Genomic DNA, 21,417 nt, shown 5'->3' with positions numbered 1-21,417 from the left:
CAAAATATTATATTGTTTTCTTGGGCAAATGAGATAAATTTAGAAATTATGAAATATGAACAATACTTATTTAAGAATAACAATGTAAAGAATAACATTTTGGTTTCTTGGCCAAAAAATTGGATGAAATATGAACAATTTTTGCTCAAGAATAACAAGAGAAGAATGTGATGAAATATGAACATTTTTTTGCTGAAGAATAACAAGATAAAAATATGATGAAACATAACCTATTTTTATCAAGAATAATAAGAGAAAAATGTGATTAAATATGAACAATTTTTTTTGCTCAATAATAATAAGAGAATAATGTGAAAGATCAAGGTAAAGAAAGAAGAGAACAAAAAGATGAATAACGACCAATTTTGCCATATCTAATTATGCTTGTCCATCTTGAAAAACTATTTTGTAGGCATAAAAAAATACATTCTACCATATATTACAAAAAAAAATATCTCGTAAAGGAAATAATGCAAAATAAAAATTAATCAGCAGGTACTAAAAAATCATGGTTGGCTACAGTAAGAGTCTTATCGGATTGATATTGGTTGGTCACACAAGAACAATTCATTAACAATAAATTAAAGTTGCTGTTTAGTCATAGTCTTTAATAACATATCTACGTTTTGGATAATAGTAGGAATGTGTGGAAGAGAGACACAAGATTGGCCAAGATTTCTATAACATAATTTCAGTCCAATCTGCTTTGATGGTTTCTAATTTGAATTTAAAGGTTATTGAGTTGTCAATGTAACCACACATTCTTGAAACATGTGGAGAACATTGCATAATATATAGAGATTTGGACACACACTATTCTTTCTTATATTTCCAAATATAATATCATTTTGTACATATGTTACTTATAAAATATCATTTTGTAATCTTATTTTTTTATAGTATATGAAGATTTGTAGTAAAATATATTATTTTTCTTTTGAAAAGGATAAGACATATAAGCATATGCTTTTGTGAAACTCCTGGTATTTCCAGAATCATTATAATAAAGCCACAATAAGCCATAAGTTGTAAGAAAATATTAACAATGAAATTACAAAACGTTGGTTTAGTAGAGTAAGGTCATACTAAATCCTAAAATCGAACGAGAGTTTGATTTCTGTAAACAATATTTATTGAGAGAGACAAACATAAACTCGATAGAGATTAATTCTTTACCTAAAAAAATGAGGAAATATTTTTGTTAGGACCGAAAAATATTACAATGAAAGTGGAAGATATATCTATCTACACGAATGTTAAAATAGCATTCCTCCATGGATAAACTCACTTGTGGATATTTGACCACAAATTATATTTTCTTGATATCAAACGTTTCTAAAGCAATAATACATTTTGACATTTGTTTTACAAGACATCAAATCATGAATGACAAGAAACACAAAAGAGATAAATATCAGGGTGATTTGTATTATATCAGATTTTTTTTTTAATATTATATTATTTTTTATTAGAGTTTAAAATCTATCAATTGACAGTGTAAATTTTTTTACACTATCATCATATCATTCATTATTAATTTGTATTACTTTTGTTTGAGAGTCAATAATGATTAACAAATTAAATGATGAATGATTTTATAATAATGTAAAAAACATTATCAATATATACATATGAATTCATTTTCTATAATATGATATTTGTTTGTTAGATAACTTTGGAATTTGGACCAAACACAATCGTATTTATAAACAAAAACCTAGGTTTAATTACCTAATTTCCATTTATAAAAACTAGAAAACCTAGGGGCAATAATGGTAAAAACACCATCCTTTCTTGACTCTGCTGGGCCTGCAGTAGAATTAGTCTGCATCACTCCATTCCCATTGTTCCTTCAAATAGGGCAAATATAATAAAAATCAAATCTTTTTTGTTTACAAAAACAATTATGTAACCATTTTCTCATTCTTCTTCTTCTTCATATTACCGATCTCAATCCCATTTCTCTCTCTCTCTCTCTCTCTCACTCTATATGTGTATCTACCCACTCTCTTCTCTCTCTTCTCTCAGGTATATATCTATCTATCTATTCATTTTTTTCAATTACCAATACATACAAATTAGAGATATTTAGATAGAATAGATTCTCTGTTTTATTTAAATTAATAAAAAAAGTGATTAAAAATTGATTTTTTGATGTATTTGGATTATGTTATGAGCAGTTATTGTTGAGAGTGGAGAAGCATGACAACCCTAAGATCCAGTTGGCCTTCTCGTCTACGCCAACTTCTATCCAATGAAGGCGCCATTGTTCCTTCCATTAAACTCAGCTCTGAACCTGTTAGTGTTCTTTTACCTTCTCTTGTTATATATCTTATAAGCATCGTTTTATTGTATTCTCGATTAGGGTTTAACATGATCAGTTTTTTTAACTTGTTGGTAGACCCATTAAGGGTGTTATATATTTGATTTGACAAAAAAATTGATTGATGTTGTTGGATTAACCGCGAATTTGTACCTTAATAAACATGTGTAGGAAAGGTGTAAAAAAGTAGCATGGGAATATGTGGGTTGTTGCATTATTTTATATAACCATCTCATTCATTTTTTTGTAATGAGGGTGAGCCTTGAGGCACACAATGGTAAGTGGAGTTGACAAATTTATCCATAGTGCATAATCCATTCAAATCTATTCGTTTGAGCTAATGAATTTAAATGAATATAATTCAATTGATAATAGATGGATTCAATGGATATCCATGGATATATCCATTGGGATAGATACTTAGTCTGTCAATGATTCTCACTTTTCAATTTCATTTAATATTTAAGAAAATTAAATTCAAGGAAATCCATGTATGATTCTCACTCTCACTTTTAATACTTTATTAAATTGATATCAATTACAGGACCTATGCATGTATGTAGTTAATATTAAAAGTTTATTCTTAAGTACATAGGATATATAAGTACAAGAAAAAAAAAGTTTATTAAATTGATATCAATTACCGGTCGTATGTGAGTTTTATACACAGTTATTGTATCATCCACCATTTATGTTTAATCATCATTGACTCTTCGAAAAAGTAATCCAAATGAACAGGGGATGATATAGTGATTATGTATAAATCTTTACACTGATAGTGCATATACGTTGAACCTTAAACATCACATCCTTAAAATCACTTTTTAAATATATATTCCAGTCATTCATATTTTTCGACTTTACCAGTTTGTACCCTCAAAAATTAAAACCCCACAATTGTCCCCAAAACTTGAAATACGAGTCAAATTAATCTCTACCATTTGTAAAACATGCTAAAAATGACTAAATTGATCCACATTTGAAATTTTTAGGGACCATTTTGAGTTTTTAAAAAATATGAGGGATTGAAATTGATTTTTAAAAGTGATTTTAAAAATTGTTTTATTGAGATATTATTTTTTAAAATAATGACTTTCTTCAGTAGTGTTTTTGGTTCCAATAAAAAAAAAATCAAATGGATTGCATATCTATCCAAATCCATGGAAATGAAGTCATGAATGGATTGGATGAATTAGAATACATCCATTAAGTTTGGATATAAATAAATTAGATAACTTAAAATATAGTTGAAGTGAGTTTATATGGATGAATTTCTATCCATCAATTAGCATGTCTTGTGACGTGGAGGGTCATGTTATTCCTAGAATCACCCTCTCCGCTTGTGGGGTAAGATTGTATATATTTATCTCACCCTGAATCTTCTACGGGGAGAACCTCCTTCATTGGGATGCTCTCATTCATTTATTGTAATCAGTAAATGCATTTTCGATGGCTCTGTATTCAGTCCTTAGGTGACTGTGTATGTCTAGGGATTTAACTATATGAACATGTTTTTGTAGCCGTTACATTATGGCATTTGCCACCCAAATTTTTTGTATGGTTTACAACATGTCTGGATTTTATTATTATGGGGTAAATGGCAATCTTTTGTTTTGTTTGAAATACTGTTTCATTAAAACTTCAAATATTTTAATAATAATCTGAACACTACAAATGTGTATTAGTAATAGTGGAAGGGACTTGAGCCACTTAACCATGTGGTCTTGGGCTCATCCCAGAATTCATGCTTGTAAAAAAAGCACCATTGGGAGAGTTCGACGATTAGGTGCTTGATCGTAACTTGGTAGATTAGTCTCTCACCTATAAGGTAGGAGGTGATACTATAGGGAATAAAAATAAATAATCTAAACAGTTATTTGATTGATTGTTTCTTCGTGAAATTGGTGGTGGTCAGGTAAAGTTATTTGCTAGTATGAGAATTTTCATATTATTTGTTTGTAATTTCTATGGTTTTAAACCTAGCATGTATATACATTCATTTAATACACTCGACTTAGACATTTCGTACTATGTAAAGTGAATCTTTGGTTTTGGTTACACTTGCTTAGGCATGGATGTGGCTTTATTTTACATTAGTTCAAAAACATGCCTACTTATTCAGAGAGTAGAAAGGATGACTGCTTCTAGTTTTTATACAGCTTTAGGTTCTGTTTTTTTTCTTTCTGTTTTCTGTTGTGCATACACTCTTTTCAGTGACAGTGTTGCTAGGTTGTTCATTATTGCATGCTCAACATGCATGTGTTCCTTTTGGAAACTGAAGTTCAGTGCCTATGTTTTTTTTTGTTCCAAAGTTTTCAGTCGTACTAGTATTAGTATTCACTTTAATTAATTGATCAACACTGTTATTTCTTTTTCAAAATTGATTTACATGGATGATAGATAGTAAAAAATATAAATAATTATCCTTTGAAATTTGCTTTAACTGCATTGCACAATTTCTATTATTAGATCCTCTTGTATAGTTGTATAGATATGTTCATGTTTTGGGTTGTATGTGAAATTCTGTCCATTCACATATCTTCACGTTCCTAATGGTTCATAGTTGAATTAACATGTGCCTAAAATTCTAGTGGCTTTGGTTTTCTTCTTTCATTTCCTCCCTCCTTACCCATGCAACTTATACTGAATTTGGTGATTGATTTCAGTCTCCTAAGATCAAAGCCTTTATTGACAAGGTCATCCAGTGTCCATTAGAGGATATAGCTATTCCACTTTCTGACTTTAAGTGGGAGTTCAGTAAGGTAATTTTATGATAGTTTGTTTGCATTAAGATTGTTTTGCTCTTTTGCCTGTAGACTTATAAGTTATACTATGCTTTCACTTCAGGGGAATTTTCATCACTGGAGGCCATTGTTTCTTCATTTCGATACATACTTCAAGACATATTTGGCATCTCGAAATGACCTGACACTGTCAGATAATCTACAAGATGACAGCCCATTACCAAAACATGCAATCCTGCAAATATTGTCTGTGATGCAAATAATTTTGGAGAACTGTCCGAACAAGAGTTCTTTCGATGGCTTAGAGGTAATTTGCAGAGAGATTATGTCCTTTTTATGTCTGGTCTTAATTCATTTTCTTTTTTTCATCCCATCCTCTATTTTAGTCAAGTTACTCAAGCTTCTATTGTTTGGAATTTTTATTCTCTAATATCTTTCCTTTCCATTTCAGCACTTCAAGCTTTTACTAGCATCAAAAGATCCTGAGATACTTATTGCAACATTAGAAACTCTTTCGGCACTTGTAAAAATAAATCCCTCTAAGCTCCATGGAAGTGAAAAGATGGTTGGCTGTGGTTCAGTGAACAGCTATCTTCTGTCTCTAGCACAAGGGTGGGGAAGCAAGGAAGAGGGCCTGGGATTGTACTCTTGTATTATGGCAAATGAGAAGGCCCAAGATGAAGCACTGTGTTTGTTTCCTTCTGATGTAGACAATAGTTGTGACCAATCCAATTACCGCATAGGCTCTACCCTTTATTTTGAATTGCATGGACCTAGTGCCCAAAATAAGGAACACAGCGTGGATACAGTTTCCCCAAGCTTGAGAGTTATACATATGCCAGATATGCATTTGTGCAAAGAGGATGATCTGTCATTGTTGAAGCAGTGCATTGAGCAGTATAGCATTGCTCCCGAGATCCGATTTTCATTGCTCACTAGAATCAGATATGCCCGTGCTTTCCGGTCTCTGAGAGTATGCAGGCTTTATAGTAGAATCTGCCTTCTCGCATTCATTGTTCTGGTCCAGTCCTGTGATGCTCATGATGAGCTTGTTTCCTTTTTTGCTAATGAACCTGAATATACAAATGAATTGGTTAGAGTTGTGCGATCTGAGGAAACCATATCTGGGTCTATCAGAACACTTGTAATGCTTGCATTAGGAGCTCAGTTAGCAGCATATACCTCATCTCATGAGCGGGCACAGATACTGAGTGGATCTAATATGACTTTTGCTGGAGGGAATCGCATGATACTCCTGAATGTGCTTCAGAGGGCTATTTTGTCATTGAAGAGTTCTAATGATCCATCTTCCCTTGCCTTTGTTGAGGCACTTCTTCAGTTCTATCTGCTCCATGTGGTCTCAACTTCATCTTCTGGGAGTAGTATTAGAGGTTCTGGCATGGTACCCACATTCTTGCCTCTGTTGGAGGATTCTGATCCTGCACATATTCATCTTGTTTGTTTTGCAGTAAAAACCCTCCAGAAGCTTATGGATTATAGTAGCTCTGCTGTATCTTTATTTAAGGAGTTGGGGGGTATTGAGCTCTTAGCTCAAAGATTACAGTTAGAGATTCACAGGGTTATTGGTTTGGTTGGAGAAAATGATAATGTGATGCTCACTAGTGAAAGTGCAAGCCATAGTACTGATCAGTTGTACTCGCAGAAGAGGCTCATAAAAGTCTCCCTTAAGGCACTTGGTTCTGCCACATATGCCCCTACAAACTCTACCAGGTCTCAACACTCTCAGGATAGTTCATTACCTGCCACTCTAGCCATGATTTTTAGGAACGTAGATAAGTTTGGAGGTGACATTTATTACTCAGCTGTTACTGTTATGAGTGAAATAATCCACAAGGATCCAACATGTTTTGCTGCTCTGCATGAAATGGGTCTTCCTGATGCATTTTTATCTTCAGTTGTATCTGGAGTACTTCCTTCATCAAAGGCTTTGACATGCATTCCAAATGGTCTTGGGGCCATTTGTCTTAATGCCAAAGGCTTAGAGGTTGTCATAGAAACTTCGTCACTGCGGTTCCTTGTTGATATCTTCACCAGCAAAAAGTATGTATTGGCCATGAATGAAGCTATTATTCCTTTATCAAATTCAGTGGAGGAACTTCTACGGCATGTATCTTTACTGAGAAGTATTGGTGTTGATATTATCATTGAAATTATCCATAATATTGCATCGTTTGGAGGTTGTAATGATACAGGGTCTTCAGGAAAAGCTAATGAGAGTAGTTCAATGGACACAGATTCCGAAGACAAAGAAAATGAAAGCCGTTCCTGCTTTGTAGGCACCACAGGTTCTTCTGCAGAAGGGATAAGTGATGAACATATTATTCAGCTATGCATCTTTCATTTGATGGTATTGGTTCACAGGACTATGGAAAATTCAGAAACTTGTCGGCTTTTTGTGGAAAAATCAGGAATTGAAGCTTTGTTGAATTTGTTATTACGGCCTGCTATTGCACAATCCTCAGATGGCACGTCTATTGCCTTGCACAGTACCATGGTATTTAAGGGGTTTGTTCAACATCACTCGACTCCTCTGGCACGTGCCCTCTGTTCCTCTCTTAGAGAGCACTTGAAGAAAACATTAGCTGGATTTAGTGTTGCTTCTGGACCTTTGCTGTTGGATCCAAAGATGACAACTGATAGCAGTATCTTTTCTTCACTTTTCTCGGTTGAGTTCCTTCTCTTTCTTGCTGCATCGAAAGATAACCGTTGGGTAACTGCGTTGCTTACAGAATTTGGAAATGGTAGTAAAGATGTTCTTGAAGATATTAGTCATGTGCACCGTGAAGTCTTGTGGCAACTTGCTCTACTTGAAAATAAGAAACCTGATTTTGAGGATGATGGTGCTTGTTCTTCTGCTGATTCACAACAGGCAGAAGTGGATGCAAATGAAACTGAAGAGCAAAGGTTCAATTCTTTCAGGCAATTTCTTGATCCATTACGGAGAAGAAGGACTTCAGGTTGGAGTGTCGAATCACAGTTTTTTGACCTTATAAACCTGTATCGGGGCTTGGGCCGTGCCACTGGTTCTCAGCACCGATCAGGTACTGTTAGCCCTTCAAACATGCGGTTAGGTTCCAGTAATCAGTTTCATCATCCTGGATCTGCAGAAGCTTCTGGAGATACTAATAAGAACGAATATGACAAGCAGAGGACGTATTATATCTCTTGTTGTGACATGGTCAGATCACTTTCTTTCCACATCACCCACTTGTTCCAAGAGTTGGGAAAAAATATGCTGCTACCTTCTCGCCGACGGGATGATACGCTGGTTGTAAGTCCTGCCTCAGATATAGTTGCTTCTACTTTTGCACACATTGCTCTAGATCACATGAATTTTGAGGGTCACAGAACATTTTCGGGGACAGAAGCATCCATATCAACAAAATTTCGTTATTTTGGTAAAGTGATTGATTTCATGGATAGCATTGTAATGGAGAGACCAGATTCTTGCAATCCTATTATACTGACTTGTTTGTATGAGCATGGAGTTATTCAATCTGTATTGACCACATTTGATGCTGCTTGCCAGTTGCTCTTTCCATTTAATCGGATTCCTGCATCACCAATGGAAACTGATGATGAGAATGTGAAGCGTGATGACATGGGAGACGCAGACCATTCATGGATTAATGTTTCTTTAGCAAGTTATGGTAAATTTATGGACCACCTGGTTACCTCATCTTTTATATTGTCCCCATTGGCTAAGCACTTGCTTTCACTGCCACTTACATCTATTGATATCCCTTTCCCACATGATGCGGAGATATTTGTGAAGGTCCTCCAGTCCATGGTGCTGAAGGCTGTGCTTCCAGTTTGGACTAATCCCCAGTTTGTTGATTGTAGTTATGAATTTATTTCTACAATTATCTCTATCATCAGGCATGCTTATTCAGGGGTTGAAGTAAAAAATGTAAATGACAGCAGCAGTGCTCGAATTTCTGGGCCTCGTCCTAATGAAACAACTATCTCAACCATCGTAGAGATGGGGTTTTCCAGGTCTAGAGCAGAGGAAGCTTTGAGGCAAGTTGGGTCAAATAGTGTGGAGTTGGCAATGGAGTGGTTGTTTTCCCATCCGGAGCCAGAGGACATGGAGGAAGATGATGAACTTGCTCGTGCACTTGCCATGTCCCTGGGAAAATCTGATTCAGATACTGAGGATGGTGTTCCAAATGTCAAGGCTCAACAGCTTGAGGAAGATATGGCTCAACTTCCTCCAGTTGATGAGTTGTTATCAACTTGCACAAAACTTCTACAAAAGGAAACTATTGTATTTCCTGTTCGTGATTTGCTTGTGATGATCTGCTCTCAGAATGATGGTCAGTATAGATCTATTGTTGTCACCTATATTGTCGACCAGATCAAGGAATGTGGATTGGCTTCTAGTAATGCAAATATGAACGTGTTGGCTGCTCTATTTCATGTTCTTGCCTTGATTCTTAATGACGATTCTGTAGCACGGGAAGCTGCTTCAAAGAGCGGCTTGGTCAAAATTGCCTCAGATTTACTCTACCAGTGGGATTCTAGTCTTGATAGCAGAGAAAAACTACAGGTGCCAAAATGGACCACAGCTGCTTTTTTTGCATTAGACAGACTTTTGCAAGTGGATCAGAAATTGAATTCTGAAGTTGCAGAGCAATTGAAGAAGGAAGTTATGAACCACCAGCAGACATCACTTACCATTGATGATGATAAGCAGCATACTTTGCAGTCTGCATTGGGACTGCCTTCCAAGCATGCAGATTTACATGAGCAGAAGAGACTTATTGAGATTGCTTGTAGTTGTATGAAGAACCAACTTCCTTCAGACACAATGCATTCTATTTTGCTACTATGTTCCAATCTTACAAGGAACCATTCTGTTGCCCTTACTTTTTTTTATGCTGGTGGTATAAATTTACTTCTTTCTCTGCCAACCAGTAGCCTCTTTCCTGGGTTTGACAATGTTGCTGCTAGTATTTTCCGTCATGTTCTTGAAGATCCACAAACCCTCCAGCAAGCAATGGAATCTGAGATAAAACATAGTCTTGCAGTTGCGTCTAACCGACATCCAAATGAAAGGGTTAATCCTCGCAATTTCCTGTTAAACTTAGCTTCTGTAATTTCTCGGGATCCAATAATATTCATGCAAGCTGCTAAATCTGTTTGCCAAGTTGAAATGATAGGTGAAAGACCTTATGTTGTCTTGCTGAAAGATCGGGATAAAGATAAAGCTAAGGAGAAAGAAAGGGAGAAGGATAAATGGTTTGAGAAAGACAGAACACAGAATAATGATGGGAAGGTTGTCTTGGGAAATACAAATACAACAATGTCTGGGACTGGTCATGGCAAAGTTCATGATTCAAAGAATGTCAAAAGTCATAGAAAGCCTGTTCAAACTTTTACTAATGTGATAGAACTTCTTCTTGAATCTATATGCAATTTTGTTGTCCCCCCTTTGAAGGATGACATTGGTTCAAATGTCCTCCCTGGCACCCCAACGTCAATTGACATGGACATTGATATCTCCACAGATAAGGGTAAAGGAAAAGCTGTTGCTACCAATTCTGAGGGGAATGAAACCGACAACCAGGAAACTTCTGCATCACTAGCAAAGATAGTATTTATTTTGAAGCTTCTGACAGAAACATTATTGATGTATTCTTCATCTTTTCACGTTCTGCTTCGACGAGATGCTGAAATGAGCAGCACTAAAAGTACTCATCAAAAGAATAATGCTGGTCTAAGCACAAGTGGAATATTCTACCATATTCTTCATAATTTCCTTCCTTATTCTCGGAATTTGAAGAAGGACAAGAAGGTTGATGGTGATTGGAGACAGAAACTAGCAACCAGGGCTAACCAGTTCATGGTTGCAGCTTGTGTTCGTTCTACAGAGGCAAGGAGGAGGGTTTTTACTGTAATTAGTCATATCATCAATGAATTTGTTGATTCATGTAATGGTGTTAAGCCTCCAGGCATTGAAATTCAGGTTTTTGTTGATCTACTTAATGATGTTTTGACTGCTCGTACACCTGCTGGCTCATCCATCTCAGCAGAGGCCTCTGTCACTTTTATGGATGCTGGTTTGGTTATGTCATTCACTCGTACTGTCCAAGTTTTGGACTTAGACCATGCTGACTCATCTAAAGTTGCTACTGGTATTATCAAAGCTCTTGAGTTAGTAACCAAGGAGAGTGTTCATTCAGTTGACTCTAGTGCAGGTAAGGGAACAAAGTCTTCTGATCTTAGCCAACCTGGAAGAACAGATAATGTTGGTGACATATCTCAGTCCATGGAAACTACATCTCAGGTCAATCACGATTCCCTTCAAGTTAACCATGTTGGCTCTTATAATGCAGTCCAGTCTTACCGTGGGTCTGAAGCTGTTACTGATGATATGGAACACGATCAAGATCTTGTTGGAGGCTTCACTCCTGCTAATGATGATGAGTACAGGCACGGAACTGCTGGTGGAAGAGGTCTTGAGAATGGAATTGAAAATGTGAGGCTGCGGTTTGAAATCCAACCCCATGGTCGAGAAAATCATGATGATGAGGATGATATGTCTGGAGATGATGAGGATGATGAAGATGAAGATGAAGATGACGATGATGATGAAGATGAACATGACGATTTGGAAGAAGATGAAGTCCATCACATGGCACATCCTGACACAGATCAAGATGATCATGAGATGGATGATGATGATGATGATTTTGATGAAGTGATGGAAGAAGAGGATGAGGATGACGAGGATGATGAGGATGGGGTTATACTGCAACTTGAGGAGGGCTTTAATGGAATTAATGTTTTTGACAATATTGAGGTGTTTGGAAGAGATAATGGCTTTCCAAATGAAGGTCTACATGCGATGCCAGTTGAAGTTTTTGGATCTAGACGTCCAGGGCGTACCACATCTATTTACAGCCTTTTGGGTAGAACTGGTGATACTGCTACCCCTTCACGCCACCCACTTTTAGTTGGACCTTCTTCCTCATTCCATTTGGCTACTGCGCAATCAGGTTAGTGCCCTTATGAAATTCTTAACTTGTTGATGTTCTATTCTAATAATGTATCTTTATTTATTTATTCATCTCAATTCCAATATGACACCTTTTCTTTTCCTCTCTTTTTAAAATCTAGACAATATATTAGAGCCCCCATCTAGTTTGGATAATATCTTTCGATCATTGAGGAACGGACGTCATGGACACCGTATGAACTTGTGGAGTGATAATAACCAACAAAGTGGTGGGTCAAACACTGGTGTTGTTCCACAGGGTCTTGAGGAGTTGCTTGTTTCTCAATTGAGGCAACCCGCCCCTGAAAAGTCATCTAATAATAGCATAGCAGAAGTAAGCCGTCATAGTAAAGTTGAAGTTAGCCAGATGCAAGGTCCTGGAGATTCAAGGCTAGAAATCCCAATTGAAAGCAATGCAATTCAAGAAGGTGGTACAGTGACTCGTGCATCAATTGATAGCAATAATGAACGTGCTGATATCAGACCTGCAGGAAATGGATCTCTGCTAGCAGATGTACCAAGCACTCGCTCACAGACAGTTGAGATGCAGTTTGAGCATAATGATGCAGCTGTTCGGGATGTCGAAGCTGTGAGCCAGGAGAGTGGTGGAAGTGGGGCAACTTTTGGTGAAAGTCTTAGGAGCCTAGATGTTGAAATTGGAAGTGTTGATGGCCATGATGATGGTGGAGAAAGGCATGTTACTGCAGATAGGATAGCAGGTGATTCACAGGCTGCACGCACAAGAAGAGCAAACACACCATTTGGTCATTCTTCACCTATAGGTGGGAGAGATGCATCCCTTCATAGTGTCACTGAAGTTTCTGAAAATTCAAGCAGAGATGCAGATCCAAATGGTCCAACAGCTGAGCCACAGGTGAACAGTGATGCTGGATCTGGAGCAATTGATCCTGCTTTTCTGGATGCTCTTCCTGATGAGCTGCGTGCTGAAGTTCTCTCAGCTCAGCACAGTCAAGTGGCTCAACCATCAAATTCTGAGTCTCAAAATCTCGGAGATATTGATCCAGAGTTCCTTGCAGCTCTTCCCCCAGATATTCGAGCCGAAGTTCTTGCTCAACAGCGAGCACAGAGGCTACATCAATCTCAGGAGTTAGAAGGCCAACCTGTTGAAATGGATACAGTCTCAATAATTGCAACATTTCCTTCAGAAATACGAGAAGAGGCAAGTTTTTCAGTTGAATCCATTTTTTGTTAGTGGGAATTTATTTCTGAATAACCTTTTTTTCTTCTTTAGGTTCTCTTAACATCATCTGATGCTGTCCTGGCTAACCTTACACCTGCTCTTGTCGCTGAAGCAAATATGTTGCGAGAGAGGTTTGCTCATCGATACAGTCGTAACCTCTTTGGTATGAATTCCAGAAGCCGCAGAGGTGAGACTTCTAGGCGTGAAGCTATCATTGGCCTGGATGGAGCAGGGGGAAGCATTTCTTCACGCAGGTCTGGTGGAGCTAAGTTTGTTGAAGCTGATGGAGCACCTCTAGTTGACACCGAAGCTTTGCATGCTATGATTCGGTTGTTTCGCATAGTTCAGGTACTACTTGATGACAGGAAAAACTCCTTCAAAATGAACAAAACTTTATTGCTTATAATAAAATGTCTTAAACTTTGACAGCCACTATATAAAGGTCAATTGCAAAGGCTTCTTTTGAATCTTTGTGCCCATAGTGAAACCAGAACATCTCTGGTGAAGATTCTGATGGACTTGATAATGCTTGATGTAAGAAAGCCGTCCAGTTATTGTAGTAAAGTTGAACCTCCATACAGACTATATGGTTGTCAGAACAATGTCATGTACTCACGTCCCCAATCTTTTGATGGTAAGAACAGTTGATTATTCTGTATTTGTTCCTTGTCCTTATTAACAAGTGTCCTGATTCTAATTCTATGAAGCAATGCCCTTTCCCAGTTAATGTGATCTTAGTTTTGAATATTTTTCCTTTTTATGCTGTATTTGAAAGGAGTTTCACTTTCTTAATCTCAAGCATGTTTTCACTGGAGTGACTATTTATAATTTCCTTTTTATTTTATTAATGATGAATGAGGTATACCTTATATATTTCTGTAATTACATAGGAGTTCCCCCATTGCTCTCTCGGCGAATACTTGAAACTCTCACTTATCTCGCCCGTAATCATCCGTATGTGGCCAAAAATCTGCTTCAGTTTAGGCTGCATCATCCTGCATCAAGAGAACCGGTTAATGCTGATGTTGCACGTGGCAAAGCTGTGATGGTTGTTGAAGATGAAGGAAATATAGGTGGTAATAATGCAGGATGTGTATCCATTACAATACTTTTGAGTCTCTTGAAACATCCCCTCTATTTGAGGAGCATAGCCCATCTTGAGCAGGTGATCATTTGGTTTTATCAGTTATTTTCGCACACCCAGTTTTGTGCTCCTGCTGGCAGTGCTGACATGGTTTCCTGTGTATCTGTTTTCAGTTGCTATATTTATTAGATGTTATCATAGATAGTGCTGGAAACAAGTCTAGTTCATCTGACAAATCTCAGATATCTACTGAGCCAGAGACGGGTCCACAAACTTCTACCATGGAGGCAGATATGAATACAGATTCTGTTGCTATTTCCTTTGGTCTTGATGCACCTCCTAAAGCTGATGATTCCTCAAAACCCACAACCTCTGGTGATAAGGAAAGTGAGACAGAGCAGGTGCTGAGTAATCTGCCACAAGCAGAACTTCGACTCTTGTGCTCGTTGCTTGCTCTAGAAGGGTATGATTATAGGCTTATGCTTGTAGATTGCTGTTAATTCTGATTTTTGGGTTTTGTCAATATGCGCCTTGCTTTGGTATGTTTAGTTAATAAAAGCAGCCCAATGCTTGAGGCTCCCACCTAGTGGGGTCCGGGGGTAGATATATGCAGTCTTACCCTACCAAGTGAAGAGGATGTTCTGGGATTTGAATCTCCGACCTCCAGGTCGTAAGGGAAACAACCTTACCGTTGCGCCGATGCTCACCCTGTCAACTCATTTTCTTACTTGCATCTTGATATGGATGCTTGTATTTACTTTTTATTATTTAACCACAATTCATATAGACAAATTCTGTTATTATTGTTGTAAAAGCAATTTGTATAATTTAGCATGGGTAGACTTTATCTAATGTTTCTTGGATTCCTTCCAGTTTGTCAGAGAAAGCATATGGTATTGTCGCGGAGGTTATGAAGAAATTGGTAGCCATTGCTCCAACTCATCGTCAGCTTTTTGTCACTGAGCTGGCAGCAGCAGTTCAAAAATTGACTTCATCTGCAAAGGATGAATTACATGTTTTCAGCGAAACAATTGAAGCTCTTCTTAGTACAACATCTTCTGATGGAGCTGCGATTTTGAGAGTGTTGCAAGCCTTGAGCTCCCTTTTGACCTCATTGACTGAGAAAGAGAGTGATGGAAAAATTCCTGATCTTTCTGAGGTTTGGGAGATAAATTCAGCATTGGAGCCCTTGTGGCTTGAGCTGAGCCATTGCATAAGCAAAATAGAGTCCTACTCTGAATCTGCATCTGAGCTTTTGACCTCTTCTAGAACACTTGTGTCTAAACCATCTGGTGCCACGCCTCCACTTCCAGCTGGTTCTCAAAATATCTTACCATATATAGAATCATTCTTTGTGGTTTGTGAGAAGCTACATCCTGCACAATCAGGTGCTACTCAAGGTTCCCGTGTTCCTGTTAATTCTGATGTTGAAGAGGCCAGCACATCTGCTATACAGAAAAAGACATCTGGACCTGCTGTGAACATAGACGAGAAACATGCTGCTTTTGTCAAGTTTTCAGAGAAGCATAGGAAGCTATTAAATACTTTTATCAGGCAAAACCCAGGTTTGCTTGAGAAATCGTTCTCTCTTATGCTGAAGGTTCCAAGATTTATTGATTTTGATAACAAGCGTTCCCACTTCCGATCAAAAATTAAGCATCAGCACGATCATCACCATGGTCCATTAAGAATATCAGTAAGAAGGGCGTATGTTCTAGAAGATTCTTACAATCAGCTTCGGATGAGACCGACCCAAGATTTGAAGGGAAGGTTGAATGTTCAGTTCCAAGGGGAGGAGGGTATTGATGCAGGTGGACTTACAAGGGAATGGTATCAATTGTTATCTAGAGTTATTTTTGACAAAGGAGCACTGCTCTTTACTACAGTGGGCAACGAATTGACATTTCAGCCAAACCCAAATTCTGTTTACCAAACAGAACATCTATCTTATTTCAAATTTGTTGGTAGAGTGGTGAGTTTTTTCAACTGGCTTTGATATTCACAGTTCTTCGTATATGCTTCTTTCATACCCCTCTCTATGTACAGGTTGGAAAAGCATTATTTGATGGTCAGCTTTTGGATGTCCATTTTACTCGGTCATTCTACAAGCATATTCTAGGGGCCAAAGTTACATATCATGATATTGAAGCCATAGATCCGGACTACTTCAAAAATTTAAAATGGATGCTTGAGGCAAGTGTACTATTGTAGTCTTCCTGTCTGCCCTATTCGTAGTCACATTTTCTATTTCATGTTCATTGTGATAACTGTCTCATGTTTTTATTATGATTGCAGAATGATATCAGTGATGTTTTGGATCTTACTTTTAGCATTGATGCAGATGAGGAAAAGTTGATCTTATATGAGCGAACAGAAGTACTGACCTTGCCCTGAAGCCTTTTGAGATTATGTTACTGTATTAGATTACCCGTTGTTTATTGTCTAATTTGATGGACATGTCTAGGTGACTGATTATGAGTTGATTCCGGGTGGGCGGAATATCAAAGTTACAGAGGAAAATAAGAATCAATATGTTGATTTGATTGCTGAGCATCGGTTGACCACGGCTATTCGACCTCAAATAAATTCTTTCCTGGAAGGGTTCAGTGAGCTAATTCCCAGGGAGTTGATATCTGTATTCAATGACAAAGAACTCGAATTATTAATCAGCGGACTTCCTGAAATTGATCGTGAGTAGTTTCTTTGATCGTTTGATGTCATTAGTATTTATCTGCTCTCAGCTCTGGCTATATTTACAAGTCTTTAAATTGTGGAAAATTTAACAACCTGTTCTATATTTAATTTCAGTGGATGACTTGAGAGCAAATACAGAATATTCTGGATATAGTGTTGCATCACCCGTTATCCAATGGTTTTGGGAAGTTGTTCAAGGTTTGAACAAAGAAGACAAGGCTAGACTATTGCAGTTTGTGACAGGCACATCCAAGGTATATTTCAGAGCTTTTAACATTTGATTCATTTCGGAACTTGATTCAAAGCAAACATTGTTATATTTTATAAAAAAACAAAAATCTTTTGTGAAACTAACACGAATTGCACAGTAATTTTTTATGTTTATCTCTAAATCAAGTTAGAGTAAGTATCACATGATTGAGAACTTAATGATTTGAGAGATGTGACTTTTATTTTACTGAATAGCCTTAGGATGGTGATAAGACTCACTGAAAGTTAATGTTCCTGACTATAACCTTGATCTTAGCTTTGTTTGTTTGTCTCAGAATATTCAGTATCATATGTAAATAATTGAATAATGTTAGTTCTTTGTTTTTGTTGACTTCAAATTGTTAGAACATGTATAATGTAATAATGGGTTTTTTGCTATCAACATTTCAGGTTCCTTTGGAGGGTTTTAGTGCTCTTCAAGGAATTTCAGGATCCCAGAAGTTTCAGATACACAAGGCATATGGAAGTCCTGATCATTTGCCTTCTGCTCATACTTGGTACCTTTTGTTTACCACCTTTTCAACTTTGTTTATCTTTTTAAGTTATGCGCTATATTTTTTTGATACTACCGAAGATATTCCCTCACTTTTTGGGTAAGGAACTAATTCTTTTCGGGGTGCGTGGCTGCCCCTCCCAACAAGCGTCGCTCCCAGGAACTGAACCTTTGACCTTTTGGTCATCCTGGGAATCTAGTGGGGCCTTACACTACTAGACCAACATCTTGTTGGTGTTATGTGGGCTTGATTATTGTGATTTGAGTTTAACCAAGTAACTTTGTTTTGGTTTCTTCTTTATGCAGTTTCAATCAATTAGATTTGCCAGAGTATCCATCTAAACAACAATTGGAAGATAGGTTACTGCTTGCAATTCATGAAGCAAATGAGGGATTTGGATTTGGTTAAAAAGTTTTGATCAAGGGGCACAAAATACTCTTGTTTTTTTTTACATTTTGGTTAGAAGTTTTTTAAAAGTGCAGATTTCAATTTTATTTTATATTATGTTCATATATTTATTGTACAGTTCTATATTTGCAATGGGAAAATGCCCTTGGCAGTTTTCTAATACCCTTTTTGAGATGTTCTCTTAGCAACTACGTAAGTAATGTTGAGAAAGAATTTTGACAAGCTTGGTCACATTGCATATCTCAATTATTCCCAATTCAGATTTTGACATGATAATTCATTCAGAATTTTACACATAATGGGTATCTTAACCATGTTTGGTATTTTCTGTGTAGAAGTTATACCCACTTTAAGAATCTTTATCTCAAAAAATATAACAATTTTACTTTATAGTTAGGTCAATTAATTTAAACCCTTTTGAAATTTATGACTATTTTGTACACTAAAACTTTGCATTTTCTAAACTAAGATAACAAAAAAAATAGAAAGCAATTAATTTGATTGATTATAAGTCAGGAATGAGAGAATAGAATGAAATGAAAAGAAATCATTATATTATATTTCACCTTGATAGATTGGAACTAATAAAATGTAATTTAGTGACTACTTTCGTAGTAAAAATGGAGTGGTAACAAGGATGGTGAATTTTCTATCTTTTCCTTTACATGTGTTGTTGCTATGTTTTCTTAATATATTATGTTAATTCTTCTCTCCACTACAATTATTTTTCTCATAGGAATATAAAAGTTGGTTGTGTGATATAAGGCAAAGACCATGGGAAATGTTCTTGGTCTTTCTTCTAACTAGTAGCCAATTCATTATTTGTATATAAAATTAAACAAATTGATTGTCAAGATAGAAAAAAATCAAGAAAGCTTTTATATTCTCCTTTTACATTAACTTCAAATTTATTTTCTAGCCATATAAAATTGATGTGTCATGGGTAAAAAGTATGTCATGGAGTTATATTTTATAGTGAAAATAAATTTAAATAAATTTATTAAAAACCCATGGCATAGTAAAAATGTTTTGATATTTTTCCTCCGAAACACAAAAAGTCAAAGCACACAAAATGGAAAGAAAGTTATGGCCCATTATTTTCTCTCACCTCCACTTCATATATTTATATTTTATTATGTATCATTAACATTGGTATGAGAGGCTCACATTTTTATTTTATGCAACCAAATATTTATTTTTTATATATATCACTCTGTATAATTAGAATGCCATCAAGAAAGCTCTTATATTCTCCTGTTAGCTTAAAATTTATTTTGTAGCCATAAAAAATTGATGTGTCATAGATAAAAAAAACATGCAATGTTGTTATATTTTATAATGGAAATATTTTTAGATTAATTTATTAAAAACACATGGTACAGTAAAAATGTGTTGACACTTTTCCTCCGAAATACAACAAATCAAAGTAGACAAAATGGAAAGGAGGTTATTGGCCACTATTTTCATGATCTCCACTTCATATATTTATATTTAATTATGTATTATTAACACTGGTATGTTGATATATGTTTTGTGCTTGTCCATTGACATTTTTATTTTATGTAACCAACCATTTATTTTTTGTATATTTCATTTTGTATAATTAGAATGTTACAAGAAAACTCTTGTATTTTCCTTTTACATTGGCTTAAAATTATTTTCTAGCCATATAAAATTGATGTGTCATAGATAAAAAACATGTGATCCGTTATATTTTATAATGAAAATATTTTTAGATTAATTTATTAAAAACTTATGGCATAGTAAAAATATTGATATTTTTCTTCCAAAACATAAAAAGTCAAAGTTGACCAAATGTAAAGGAAGTTATGGCTCATTATTTTCACTCACCTCTACTTCATATATTTATTTTTAATTATGTATTATTGACACTAGTATACTTTATATTTGTCGATCCAATTTTTTTTTATACAACTAAACATTTAATATTTATATATTTCATTTTGTATAATTAGTATGTTATTAAGAGAGCTCTTAAATTCTCCTTTTATATTAGTTTAAAATTTATTTTCTAGCCATATAAAATTGATGTGTCCTCGATAAAAATTTGTGATGTCATTATATTTTATAATTAGAAATATTTTTAGATTAATTTATTAAAAATGCATGGAATAGTAAAAATGTTTTGAGATTTTCCTCCAAAACATGAAAAGTCAAAGTAGACAAAAGGAAAGGAAATATTTGTACGTGTCAACCCACATTTTATTTTATGCAATAAAATATTTACTTTTTATATATTTATATTGTATAATTAGAATATTTTTTTGTATTATTTATATTATAATTTTTTATTAATATATTTTAAATTATAATTTTTTGTTTTTATTAGAATGTCAAATTTAAGGTGAGAGATTTAGTTTCAACTTGAAACTAATATTTTGGTAATGATTATCTATGATTGTATGTTTTTTTGTATAAATTAAAAAATGTTAAGTGCAAAATAAAAAAATAGAAATTACACCATCGTTACATTATGTTTTGACTTTATTCCTTTTTAAGAATACTATACAATAGTTGAGATAAGATTAATCTTTTAAGAAAGATTTGATGGGCACTCACTCTAACTCTAAAGATGCTTTTGTATAAGTAATATAAACACAAATAATAATTCTTATAGTGGTGGATTATTGTTCTATGTGATGTGGGTTAAAATCTAACTTGTAGCACTTTCATATCTTTCTAGAACCAATAATGTAAAACTCATTGGTACAAGTCTCCCCATAATCTCCATAACCGAATGAGGCAACTGAAATAGCTAGCTCTAAATGGTGCCCTTAAGTACACAACACATTCACTTGAGATAAAGAAGATGGTAGAAAAGAGAAAAGAGAAAAGAGAAAAGAGAAAAGAGTGTAATAAACTTACCTTGAAACAAACAATAGCCATAATCATAATCATTATAATTATCACTATCATGTATAGCTGACAAAACATGTCTTCCTTTTTACTCCAACACTTACGTTGCTGTTATAAATAATTTCACTGTACAAACAAAAACAGTAATTGTAGCAGCAGCACGTTTCCCCAAAGCGTCCCCACGCTGCATCTCTTGTACCCACGTCGCACCCGATCCCAACCTTCCTTTTTCTTCTCTCACTTTCATTTCCTCAACGCTGTTCGTGAAGAAGTGTCCATGCCTTCGATTTCTCATCAGATC

General features: G+C 35.5%; 1 protein-coding gene across 2 annotated transcripts; it reads left to right on the top strand.

The window, feature by feature from the left end:
- On the top strand, positions 1,976–18,401 carry LOC109327899 (E3 ubiquitin-protein ligase UPL2-like). Of its 2 annotated transcripts, none has more exons than XM_019561068.1 (17): positions 1,976–2,028; positions 2,181–2,298; positions 4,990–5,085; positions 5,171–5,374; positions 5,519–12,089; positions 12,211–13,268; positions 13,341–13,637; positions 13,719–13,923; positions 14,180–14,454; positions 14,547–14,836; positions 15,247–16,345; positions 16,420–16,566; positions 16,669–16,749; positions 16,838–17,063; positions 17,182–17,321; positions 17,728–17,834; positions 18,137–18,401. In XM_019561068.1, exons 2-17 carry the CDS (start codon positions 2,203–2,205, stop codon positions 18,237–18,239), a joined length of 10,995 nt encoding a protein of 3,664 aa, XP_019416613.1. In that variant the 5' UTR covers positions 1,976–2,028; positions 2,181–2,202; the 3' UTR covers positions 18,240–18,401. The 2 variants fall into 2 exon arrangements, with proteins under 2 accessions (XP_019416613.1, XP_019416614.1); XM_019561069.1 differs by having other exon boundaries at positions 1,994–2,017; positions 2,173–2,298.

The sequence above is a fragment of the Lupinus angustifolius genome, chromosome LG15 (assembly GCF_001865875.1).
Source record: "Lupinus angustifolius cultivar Tanjil chromosome LG15, LupAngTanjil_v1.0, whole genome shotgun sequence".
Taxonomy (NCBI): Eukaryota; Viridiplantae; Streptophyta; class Magnoliopsida; order Fabales; family Fabaceae; genus Lupinus; species Lupinus angustifolius.
This window is presented reverse-complemented; position numbering and strand designations above follow the sequence as displayed.

Excerpts from the sequence above, each read along its gene's own strand:
- LOC109327899 (XM_019561068.1), top strand. The coding sequence starts at position 2,203 with ATGACAACCCTAAGATCCAGTTGGCCTTCTCGTCTACGCCAACTTCTA. Across the intron at positions 16,346-16,419 it reads TCAAATTTGTTGGTAGAGTG|GTTGGAAAAGCATTATTTGA; the intron begins GTGAGTTTTTTC and ends CTCTATGTACAG. Across the intron at positions 16,567-16,668 it reads ATTTAAAATGGATGCTTGAG|AATGATATCAGTGATGTTTT; the intron begins GCAAGTGTACTA and ends TTATGATTGCAG.